General features: G+C 43.7%; 2 protein-coding genes across 2 annotated transcripts in view; one reads left to right on the plus strand and one right to left on the minus strand.

Moving 5' to 3' along the window:
- SESN1 (sestrin 1) overlaps positions 1–4,856 on the minus strand; it is a 112,894-nt gene extending 108,038 nt beyond the window's left edge. The window contains exon 1 of the mRNA XM_013004465.2: positions 4,176–4,856. Within this exon, the coding sequence (XP_012859919.1) occupies positions 4,176–4,439 (264 nt within the window). The 5' untranslated portion in view covers positions 4,440–4,856. The remainder of the gene's footprint in view (positions 1–4,175) is intronic.
- A 1,083-nt stretch (positions 4,857–5,939) lies between these two features.
- Positions 5,940–12,830, plus strand: part of CEP57L1 (centrosomal protein 57 like 1) — a 77,466-nt gene continuing 70,575 nt past the window's right edge. The window contains exon 1 of the mRNA XM_030886827.2: positions 5,940–5,956. The gene's annotated coding sequence lies outside the window, so the exon portion shown is untranslated. The remainder of the gene's footprint in view (positions 5,957–12,830) is intronic.

Consider the following 12,830-nt stretch of genomic DNA (forward strand, 5'->3'; position numbering starts at 1 on the left):
CATATAAAAGGGTTTGTGAAGAGAATTTTTATCATTTTTAAAAATCAAAAGAAAGCCTCCTGTGAGGGTTTTCATTGGCTATTATTCAGGAGATGGCCAGGCCTTGCTTTCCGTTCATCTTAACCTGGAACCTCCACTGAAACCTGTTCAGCATCACAGCAACATGCACATTTCCATGACAGCTCGCTGCTGGCTGTGCATGGGCCCAGAAAATAACTTACATCTCTCAGCATGGAAGGCAAGCATGCTGTCACAAGATCACCAAAGGCTTCTTACCAACAAGTAACAGAAAGCAGTATGGAGCACTACCATTTAATGGATACTTGGTTTCAGAGGACAGGCGGTCGGTCAGTGAGGCTGGAGAGCTGCTAAGTGGAAGACAGTTCATGATGAACATTTTATGATGTCCTTCAGAAGTTTTGACTTTAGCCTATGCAAAGCGTTCTAAAGCAAGAGGGAACATGGACACATTTTCCAGTTTGAACAAATGGCTCTGCAGCAGTGTAGACGGGGGACATGAAAGCCGGGGGTGGGTTAAGTCTGGAGAAGTAAGCGATGACAATGGCAGAACTAGAACAGCAACAGAGGGCAGAAAGCCACGCTCTTCCTAATTAAATGTCCCCAAAGCACCTTAACATGTCTAATAGAAAACTCAACACTTTTTCCCTTAAATCAACCACCTGCCACTCTTCCATCTCAGGAGATTACTGCACTATTTGTTAAGAAGCTCAAACTCATTTGTTACTTTCCTCATCCCCCAAATGCAATTAAATACTACATGCTATGATTTCAATCTCCAAGGTCTCTCCAAAACCATTCACTCTTTCCAACTTCTGCTACCACATCTTAGGCCACTGTAATTTTCTCTTCAACTATTAGAATAGCCCCCTAATTGATGTCACACACCCACTGTTGGCCCTGAAAATCCATTCTCCATGCTGCTTTTCTAAAGTGGCCCTTCTCACCTAGCACATCATCTATCAAGTGGCCGTCCTGCCCCAGACCCTTCAGAGACCTGCAACCACCAAGAAAGAAAAGTCAGGGGCAAAATGCGTCCTGTGGACCAGGGGTCCTTACACTGCAAAATTCCTAGACTCACGGCAGACTGGATGGCAAGGACCATTCCCAAAGCTGAACGTCTCCCCCTAGGGCTGGTGCCATGATTCAGATTTCTAGCCTCCTAAACTGAGATTTAAAGAAAAAAAATAAAAGCAACAAAACACGCACAACACAGAAAGACAGAAAGCCCTTCCCATTATTCCCAGGTCCAACAAGCCTAGTAACAGAAAGAATGGCAAGCATTTTTCACAGGCTGGGCAATGCACTATACCAGACTTGCCAGATTCTTCCATTTCAGTCTCACAGCAACATTGTAGGACAGCACGGAACTACTAACATCATTTTCATTCTGAGGAAACGGAGTTACAGAGGGAGAACGTAGCTTGTCTATGGCTGGAGAGCTAACAAAATAATGGAGCCAAAAATGAAATCAAGATCTGATCCCAGAGCATGCTCTTTAAAATGTTCATTGTCTCCTCACCATGAATCCTCCAAGCACCACTTTAATTCCTAGAACTCATTTGTGCTCTTACCATGAGACCTTCACAAACCTCACTTTGGCCAAGATTTATTCACTCATTAGGTCTCTGCTTAAATATAATTTCCTTGGGGAATCCTCTCCTCATTATCTAAATGCATTGCTTACTACTTTATGGTAGGTCCCCCTTGAGTAGAGTGCCAAGACTGCTCACCACTGGTCCATATTTCATGTTGCATGGTGGTACACTGGTTAAGAGTTAGGGTACTACCTGAAAGGTCAGCAGATTGAGCCCTTCAGGCATTTCTAGGGAGAAAGGTGTGGCAGTCTGCTTCTGTCAAGATTACAGCCTTGGAAACCCCATGGGGCAGTTTTACTTTGACCTTATACATAGCTAGCTGTGAGTTGAAATAGACTGGACCCCCAGTTCTTAAAATGATATTCAATAAATATTTGCTAAAGCAATGCTGTCGGGGTAGAAACATGCTCCTCTGGAACTTCATCTATTCGGACTGATAACAAACAAAAAGAAGCCATAGTAGTTCAATTCATTTACTAAATATTTCATTGCTTCCAGGTACCAGTCAATACTCTTGAGAACTCACAGGCCTGGTAGGGATGACAAAGACGCACAAACCAGTGACTACAACACAATAAGGAAAATGTCTCATGCTTGTGGCAAAAATAAAGGGCAATAAATAGAGGAAAATAAAGTGCAAGAAAAGGAGAGTATAAATCTATGGGAAACCTTCATGGAAGAAATTCTTGACTTTTTCTGAAAGATGACTGAGTCTTGAAATGTCATTTATGAAATGGAAGAGCATCCAATACAGTCCATTCACATCCCATTTCTCAGAACTGCTCTGGGTTGTAATTCCATTCTATAGATGTGGCACTCAGAGCTAAAAAAGGTTAAGTAGCTTGCTCAATGTTCTAGACTAGTATACTAAGGTTGATGTGCACCATCAAGTCCCTTCCAACTCACAGTGACCCTATAGGACAACTGCCCTTTAGGGTTTCCAAGGTTGGAATCTTTATGAAAACAGACTGCCACATCTTTCTCCAGCAGAGTGGCAGCTGGGTTTGAACCACCACCCTCTTGGTGAGCAGCCAAGTGTTTAATCACTGTGTCACCAGGGTTCGTAGTATGTTAATAGAGGAGTAGAATTGGAGCCTTGATCTGACAGCCAAATCCATTAAAAACAAAACAAAATCCTGTAGCTGTTGAGTCTGTTCTGAGCCCAGGTGTGTCCAAGCAGAAACCCAAACAGGGATTCCAATGGCCGGTTGGTCAGAAATGGACTGCTACGCCTCTTCTACTTTCAATATCAGTTCACAAAAGTGGCTACTTGGTTTCCCACTCTAACAAAATAAATATGAAGCAAAGCAAAAGACTTAGGAAAAGACCAAAACATGCTGACAGTAAGAGAAGGGACAGAAAAATGATAAAAAGTGGACACAAAAATAATTATTTTTAAAAAGTCTCACAATGGGATCTCTTAACGTAGGGTTACGCAGTTCTATACAATCCGCTCTGGTCCATAGAACAGTGCCTGACGTGCATCCTGATGGGCCCATTGTGGAAAAAAAGGTTATCCAAGAGACAGAGAAATAAATAACCGTTTTGATGCTTAGAAGGGCAGACTTTAGGTTTCTAGAAAATTCATTTCTCTTTGGAAACACTGGACAAATAAATTATAATGATTGTTTCCAATGTAGTTTTGGAAAGAATTGAGCCAAGATCTTGAGAGTCTTAATTTTTAAAAAAAAGTTAGAGCATTTTCTGTTGCTCTAAATTTAAGGAAGTATAGAAAACCATTCCTCTTAGTTGACATATGCACCCAACTAAATTTTAAAAAGCAAAACCAAACTAAACCATTAAAGTTCGCATACTGGCTTTAAACTACACATGGAGTAAATTATATAGACTGACAAGCAAAAAGGATATTATTGAAAGCTCTTAATACCTAAAAAGCAAACTTTCCGTAGAAGCAAAAGAAAAACAAAAACACCTAAAAAAAACTACTGGTTTATGGCTTTACTCTGCTGCACTCACAATTAAAACATGAAGTGAAAACAAACAAACAAACAAACAAAACATGGAGGCAAACCCAGAAAGTTGGTTGAGTAATTTGTTGTAAAACTGCTCCCACCATAATACCCTATCGGAAATCAATTTGAAGAGATCAACTCCTTTATAACATGAGCTCTATTGGTGCAATTCTTTCAAAGAAGAGAGACAGCAAGCTTACATTTAGAGAACACGCCCAGTTTGGGTTGTTGTTTAGTTTTTAAGAACAAGAGAAAATTGTTTCAGCGACTATCTCGAACAAGCAGACTAGGAGACACTGAATATCCTTTATCACTTTCAAAGTTTTGACATGTGACCCTTTCCACTGTGGCAACGTGAAAAGTATACTTGCTGCCTACCCTTCAGCACAACAAGCAAAGCGAAATGAAGGAAAAGCAAGTCTTTGCATGCCATGCACTCTCTCACATACATATTTCCAGACAGAACGCGGCTTCTGCCCACTCTTCTTTTTTCACTTTCGTTCATGCTTCCAGGGGTGATTTCCCAAAATTCCGTTTGATAAAAACCGCGGCCGCTCGACAGGTGTGCTCATAACGCTCTGCTTACCTGGGCGCTCTTCAGAATGAGCTCGCTTTTCTCCCTGACGTCCTGAAAGGGGCACCTCTGCGACAGCATGAGCAGGTGAGCCAGCAGCCGATTGACGGCGTCCAGAGCGGCGTCGGGCGCCCGAGACCCGGTCAGTCTCGATGCGCGGAGGTGCTCGACCTTCCTCGCCACGATCTGCCTAATGTTTTCCAGGGCCGTCTCCCGGGCGCTCGAATCTCGACTGCACAGTCCGTCCCACCTCACTTCGTTCTCCTCTTCTGCCATGTCCTTTTCGGGGGGCGGGGGGCTCAGTTAATTACCTTTCACCATGGCTGCCAAGCACTTGGTGTGTTTCGTGTTTGCTTTGCAATCAGAAGTTGTACGAGTCAGGTCCGCGAAACGGGAGTCGTCAAGAAAGCGAACGTTTGGGTGGCATGTGGCACCAGTTTGTCTGTTACATCGATGCCTTCCACCGATCCACCAGGGAGGGAGCGCCCACCCTTCGCCCTCTGCACGGAGGGGGCGAGCCTTCTGGTTCGAGGTTGAAGGGAGAACGAAAAACAGAAGAAAAACAAGTTGGAAAGTTGCACGCTGCAGGCGCTGGCCCGGCCGGGGGCGGAATCTCCGCGGCGCGTTCTCTTCCGTCTCGCCGGGTCAGCCGAGATCCTCCGACCGTGGAGCTGTCAAATCCGTGCTCTGCCCCAAGCGGCTGCCACCAGCGGGCCGCGCTCCAGTCAGCCGGGGTTTTGGTCTGAGCAGCCACCGCGTCCCCGGGAGCGTAGCGACCCCGCGCTCCTCCGGCGCCCCGCCCCGGCCTCCGCAGCTCCGCCCAGCGCCCCGGCGGACAGCTGAGCGCCGGCGGGGACTGCTCGCCGCCCAACCCTGGCCCCCACTGGCCACCGCCGTCGGAGAACGGGGCGCTCTCCGGCGCGGGAGCCTCCTGCAGCTGCAGGCTCGCTGGCAGCGGCTGAGGGCAGAAGAGCGCGCCTTCGGGTCCGCCGATTACAGTCCCTCGGAAGACGCCTGCTCTTCTTCAGTCCCTGCGCCCTCGCCCACCGCTGGCCACGCCAGACCGGCACCGTGCAGCCCCGCACAGGCCTGGGCCCCAGGCGCAGAGCCCGCCCCTTCACCCAGCCCCATCGGTGGGGCTTGGCCCAGAGGGCGGGAGCAGGGAGGGGAGATAGGGTCCTCATCCCCAACCCCTCCCCTTTCTCCGCCCGGCGCAAACCTGGAGCCGCCCCTGCCCCTGCGCCCTCTTCCCCGCCCCGACAGACGCGACCCGCTGAGGCAAAGCCATTGGAAAGAGCCCCGCCCTCCGGCAGGCTACCTCCAGACCCCGACTCTGCGCGCGGCTGCCAACCGCTGCCGGTCCCTACGCATGCGTAACCCTAAAGAGGGCGCATGCGCTTTAGGAGGCATTTAGTCTGTGCCGGGGGCGATTTCCGTTTCTAAGCGATTCTTGTCCCCTGAGTGGAAAAGGGGGGAAAAAAGTAAGAATTGAAAGTACGCTGAAATTTTATCAAAGACAAGAAGAGGGGGAAAAGAGAACACGGAGAATCCCTGGAAGAAACAGGCTAAATTTACGAATAGTCTAAAGATAGTAACGGCCTCTTTATTACGCCAAACCCCAGACTTAAAGGCGGCAGGGAGTCCTCGCGTTGACTTCTGGGAAGTGTAGTTTTATGTCGCGGTCGTTCTTTTCAGGACAGAAACTACAACCCCCAGAGGCCACCGCAACGTAGTCTGTGGCGGCCTTGGAGCCAACAGTTAAGAAGCGCGGGTTGACAGAGATCTTCGGCTCGGTGAGCAATGGTGGCTTGGCTGCCTCCTTTCCCGACTATCTTTGACGATGTATATAAGATTTTTTTTTCTTCCTCCTTCTGATATTTTGGAGACAAAGCTATCTAGGGCTGTTGCTCTCAGTCCAGGGACTTTACCCAATAACCTGAGTGGGAAACCCGCGTGCTTGGTGAGGCAAAGATTTGGAGGTCGAATCCCTTGGATTTCGGGAAGCGGTGGTGCAAAAAAGCTAAAGTGAGAGCGAGTGTCCTCACTGCTGCCTCTGCACGACCCTTCTCTCGTGAGCACGTGCGCCCTGGATTAGGGATCCCTTCGCAATCGAGCCTTTGTTTATTCTTGTTAGTGTATAGCTTTTCTTCATCAATCGAATGAACCCCATCAGGCCTTAAGAGCAACTTGCCAAATCCGTTGGGATAAAACTTGAAAAAGGAAAAGACAAAATCCTAGACCTCAGCTCTTGAAGGCTTTAAGGATACTATATGAAAAGATCTATTGACACCTCTAGAATTGAATATCTTTAAAATATTCGATCACTTGTTTACAAATTATTGTTTGATTTTTCTTAAAGTCACACCCTTTGAGAAAGTTGAGCTTCGAAAAGCCATCAGTGGACTGATAGATTCGAATTAGTGCTTAAGGTTACAGCACAGGTGAGTTCTATAAAGAGGCCTCAGACCTGGTAGGCACAGGGTAAGGAGTCCTGGTGACATAGTGAGTGGGTTACTAGTGGGGCTGCTCATCTTGAGGTCTGCAGTGCCAACCCCCAGTCACTCCCCTAGAAAGAGATGTGGCTTTCTACTCAAATATTTTCCCACAGGGCAGTTTTGTTCTGCCCTCTAGTGTCGCTATGACTTGCAACCAACTGGATGGCAGTGAGTCTTTTTTGTCTTTGCTGTTTTGTTGTTGTTCACTTGAGAGCCAGTGTAAGATACATTCGGAAGTTAAGCAAACAAGACCAAAACACTACATTATATCGTTTTCTTTGGGATGTCTAAGAAGAGGGCCACCTAGTCAAGCTTGCAAAACCAGGGGAATACCCCCACCCCCCACCAGGGAAAGTGGAACCCAAAGGAAGAGCCTATGCTGAGACCCAGAAATGAGAGAGGTATGGTACTTTAAGAAAACTGAAGTACGAAAATCATCGATATTTTAGGAGGATTGGCATTTTGTATAGTGATAATATTTCAAAGACAGGTACTATGAACTCTTGAGGTAGTTTCTGAAAGAGACCAGTGAATTGGTCTCATTTGGCTAGCTATACAGCATTATCAGATTACTGGTTCGAATCAGAATAAAGATGGCTATAACTATTCTTATACGGACGATTTTCAAAATAAAACATTCTTTTTTTTTTTTTTTTTGTGGGCTTACCCTTTTTCACCTAGTCCCCAAAGGATAGGGTAGTTTCTGGAGGCTAGCTTCCCATTCACTCCATAGATGAATGTGTTCTCATCTGTTCCCATGTGCATCATTCAGCTCCCAAACGAAGCCACTGCCATTGAGTTGATTCTGACTCATAGGGCAATAGAACTGTTCCATTGGGTTTCCAAGATGGGAGCAGACTGTCTCAACTGTCTCATGTGGAACAGCTGGTAGGTTTGAACCACTGACCTGGAGGTTGGCAGTCCAACACTTAACACACCACTATATTCTGATACTTTATGATTTAATTTACATCTATTTATTTGCAGTTGACTCCTAAATATATAGCTCCATCCAGCATTAGTGCTCAGCTTTCATTTATCTTAAAAGTTGGCAACCCTAAGGACAGAGTAGAACCACCCATGGAATTTGCAAGACTGTAAGTCTTTATTGAAGCAGACTGCCACATCTCCCACAGAGAAGCTGGTGGATTCAAACAACCTGCTTTTTAGTCAGCAACTGGGTGTTACTATGCCACCAGGGGTCCTCCCTCAAACTCATACCTAAAACTAGATAACGCAGTGTACCCTGTGAATCTAATTCATTTGGAGTATTCGCTATCTTGGTAAAGGATGTTACTGTCATCCACTTGTGACAGTTTGAATACAGCATTCTCCTTCATTCCTTCCTGTTGTTCATACTTCTATAGCCACATTACTACCAAGTTTTGTCCATTTTATCTCCAAAATGTTCCTCAAATCCACATATTTCTCTCCAGCTACATTCAAACCTACTGTCACTGAGTCAGTTCTGACTCATATGCACCCATATAGGGTTTCCAAAGCTGCACATCTCTACAGGAGCAGATAGCCTCATCTTTCTCCCACTGAGCATTTGGTGAGTATGAACCGCCAGCCTTTTAGATAGGAATCCAACACATAAGTGACAGCGCCACTAGTTCTCCATCTGTATGTCAGCACCCTCCACAGCACCATCCAAATTATTCATTGACTGTCTATTATATACCAACCTTGGGAAAATAGCACTAAGTACAAGATGTTTCCCTTTTGTTAGAGAGCTAGCATTCTGCTAAAGAGAGAAGGAGAAAGTATATACATGTGTAAGTGTATAGTGAATCAAATGAAGACAAGTGCTTTGAAGGAAAGAACTGAGAAGAATAGGGAATGCTGGGTTGTGGGATCAGTGTTTATGTTCAAGTAATGTATTCAGAAAAGACCTAATCAAGAAATGGCTAGTCAGTACTGCCAACTATTATCAACATGTCAAGAAAGCTCAAGTTTAATAACAGTCCCACAACAACATTTTTTTTCTTGGTGTCTTAGTTTTCAGGCTGCTTCCTGGGGTTATTTGGGACATTGATTCAGAAAATTGCATCAGAAATATCACATTAGCTCTAGTTTCTTAGATATGGTTGAACTTATAAACTTTTAGTCTGTTCTTCGAAAGATCTCTTCTGCAGAATTGAGATGCCATAACAGCCTTTCCTATGTACTTAAATTACCCACTTTTTTTGTGTGTCTAGTGACCTTTGTTTCACAATTATTCCTCTCCTTCCTTTCCTATGACATACAGTGTTCTGCACTAGGATCTTGTACCTGTTCTTCCTTTCCCTAAACTACCACAGCTCTCAGAGGATGGTCTTGCATGCCTGATACCGCACAAGATAAAGAAAGTAATGACAGTGATTTCCCAGCACTTTACATAGTGAATGTCCTGACCAGAATGAATCGAGTGATCTGATCACAAGACTTAAATCTTTCCAAGCAGTCTTTAGAATTGCTTGCCTCCAGATGAAAGGAAAAGAATATACTTCAACCTGGAACAAAATTTACATTTTATTGAAGGAGAGAAAAAGATTTACTGAGGGCAACAATTTTGTTTTCAGCAATGACATCAGAAACCTGAAGGAAATTGGTCTTTCAGAATATAATCCAAGTGAGTGGCATCTTTTCTTCTTCTTTTTTTTTTTTTTGAGTGGCATCTTTTCATTGACACTTTCAAACATAGTTTGAAATGTGCTCTTTTAAATAATAGCAAAAACTAATGTTTCTATTCCAGTCACTCACCCCACCTGGATGAAAGAAGAGTACAAGACCATCTCTTTAGTCTTGGATATGATAAATTATCAAGAACATCAGTGAGTGGTTTGTATAGATTTGAAGATTGATAATTTTCTTCTTGGTCAATAAAGTGGCTACACAAAATGTCCTTGCTTTTTATGCCTTCTGGATAGTAGCACCAAACATGAACATTGGGCAAGAAAAGATTGACCTCTGATGGAGTATGCGGTGGTTGGAGAACAAAATATGATCAAGGAATCTTTGGCAGCATGAAATGGAATCATACTTCCATGACTGCATTTAAAGCTGGGCCTGATAAAACAATTTGTCAAGGCCTTGTGTAAAGACGATTCATGCATTATTTAATACACAGCGCATAAGTTACCTGGACTTACCATGGAAAACTGAAGGCAGGAGTTTGGATTAGTTCTCAGAGCATACAACTTATAAATGATCCACATTTCTAAACATCCATTACTGGCGGCGATTTACGTGCCTGGTCTTCATTTGTTCTTGTTTTGAAAATTTTTCGTGGCAACAAGAAGGCAGACAATTAGTAGAGGATATGCTTGCTCTTGCTTCTCAGCAGGCTTGGCTGTAATGTGAATGTACATTATCTGCACAGCCACTTAGATCGCTTTCTAGAGAAACTTGAAGACTTAACCGTAATCGAAAAATAAGATGGCAGAGTTCACCAGGACAAAAACAGTGGAAGCCAAATACCAAGGAAGATGAGATACATGTGAAGGCAGACTCAAGGAATCTTATGCTAGATTATCCTGACAAATCCCATGCTTGGAACCCTTACAAAAGCAGCTTCTTGTGACTGGAAAGTTTGATCAGAAATCTGTGGATTAAGTTTGAAAATAGTAAAACTTTTCACTTTTACTGGCTCCTTCATGTTTAAAAGATAGCAATTTAAATACTACATTAAAATGTCCTCATTTTTTTAAATGAGTAAGCAGAGTAAAGAGTGGTACAGTGCATATGTTCTGTTGTATCTCAAGAACTAGCTCGGATAGGAGAAAACGTGCTATTTTTTGGAATCACCAGCTCAAATACACCCAGAAACAAGTCTAACATTTGAGGCACTAAAATGTGTGTTGACTGTGATATCATGGTTTATGTTAGATAGACCATGACTGAAAGAAGAGAATACCAGAAATAAATTGGCCGATTTTATTGACTAAGGAAAGACATTCAACTCTATCACAACAAATTATGGTAACATTGCAAAGAGTAGGAATTCCAGAATACTTAATTGTGCCCATGTAGAACCTGTACATGGACCAAGAGGCAGTCATTTGAATAGAACAAGGGGATACTGCATGGTTTAAAATCAGGAAAAGTGTGTGGCCGGGTTGTCCATTATACTTACTAAATCTGTATGCTGAGTGCATAATCCAAGAAGCTGGAAGAACAATACATCATCAGAATAGAACATTAACAGCTTAGAATATGCAGAAGACAGAGCTTTGCCTGCTGAAAATGATGAAGAAAGATTTATGATGAAAACTAGAGGCTCTATTCTTCAATATGGCTTATGCCTTATCTTAAAAACCGTCACACCTGAACCAATAAGCAACATCATGATAAACAGAGAAATGAGTGAAGTTGTGAAGGATTCCATTTTGCTTAGATCCACAATCAATACCCATAGATATAGTTGTCAAAAAATCAAAAGGCATATTACGTTGGAATATGCCAGCAGGTTAGGTTTTAATCTACTGTAAGGGACCCCATTAGATTATTAAAAAGCAAAGATGTCCCTTTGAGGACTAAAATTGCCTGACCTAAACCCAAACTCACTGCCACTGAGCTGATGCTGACTCATAGTAACCTTATAGGACAGAGTAAAACTGTCCCAGAAAGTTTCTGGGACTAACTCTACAAAAGTAGAAAGTCTCATCTTTCTCCTGAAGAGGGGCTGGTGGTTTCAAACTGCTAACCTTGCAGTTTACAGCCCAACGTGTAACTATTACACCACCAGGGCTCCTTGTCTGACCTAAGCCATGATATTTTCAGTTGCCTCATTTGTGAAAGCAGGTCAATGAATGAGGAACACCAAAGAATTGATGCTTTTGAATCATGAAGTTGTCAAAAAATATTAACTATGAGAGTAAGTAAAAAAGTATTGCTACTGGAGATTCCAGTTCATCTATGCACAGGTTTATTGCAAACAAAACTTGCTTAAACATGTCTCTGAAGTCAGTGGATAGTTACAGAATTCTTCAATAATGCACTAATCTTAGTCTCGTTGGGCTGCCTTCCTGAAAAAGGTCCAATTAAAACAGTGGCTTCCAAGGGAATCTGCTGCAAACCACAAACCTGACTCACGGTGACTCTGGGACATTAGAATGGCCCCTGTGGTTTCTGAGACTAGAAACCTTGACAGGAGCTGAAAGCCCAACCTTTCTCCCACCGAGGGGCTGGTCTTTTCAAACTGTTGACCTTGCAGCCAGCACCCCGACACTAACCCGCACCACCAGGCCTCTTGGGGGATCTGCCAGGCCAGTTAAATTCAAGGCACAGTAGTCAGCTTAAAGGTTCTGGCAGCTGTTTCTCAGGATTCCAAAGAGGTTAAAGAGCTTCTTTTGAAGAAGCTTTAAGAATGTTGAAAACTGCATTGGTGAGGAAAAGACCAGTAAAGTTGTGCTGAGAATTTTTTTGGTATTTGTTTATTCACAACAGTGTGCTTGCTCATTACTCAAGGATAGCAGGGGCTGTCCTTTGAAGATGTTGATGGAAAAACCTTACCCTGCACACCCTATATCCCTGATCTTGCTGCTTCAGACTTCTTTTTGTTAGCAAGTCAACAAACCTTTAAAAAGAACACTCTTTGAGTCCACCAGGGATGCCAAGACTCCCATATTGAAGTGTTCAGAATGACTAGGAAAGGGTTAGAGAGATGGAAACATCACCTGCAGAAGTGCGTAGACCTAGATGCAGGAGATGTTGAAAAACTATCAATAAAGGCTTAGATAATTTTTTTAAAAAATCATTTTATTGGGGACTCGTACAACTCATCACAATCCATATATACAGCAATTGTGTCAAGTACATTTGTACATTTGTTGCCCTCGTCATTCTCAAAACAATTGCTTTCTACTTGAGTCCTTGGTATCAACTCCTCATTTTTCCCCTCCCTCCTCCACCCTCCCTCCCTCATGAACCTTTGATAATTTATAAATAAATATTAATATTTTTCTCATGTCTTACACTGTCAGATGTCTCCCTTTGCCCACTTTTCTGTTGTCCGTTCCCCAGGGAGGAGGTTATATGTAGATCCTTGTAACTGGTTCCCCCTTTCCAACCCACCCTCCCTCTACCCTTCTGGTATCGCCACTCGCACCACTGGTCCTGAAGGGATCATCCGTCCTGGATTCCCTGTGTTTCCAGTTCCTATCTGTACCAGTGTACATACTCTGGTCTA

The sequence above is a fragment of the Echinops telfairi genome, unplaced genomic scaffold (assembly GCF_000313985.2).
Source record: "Echinops telfairi isolate 266 unplaced genomic scaffold, ASM31398v2 ScPeMD7_3533;HRSCAF=4204_0, whole genome shotgun sequence".
Classification (NCBI taxonomy): Eukaryota; Metazoa; Chordata; class Mammalia; order Afrosoricida; family Tenrecidae; genus Echinops; species Echinops telfairi.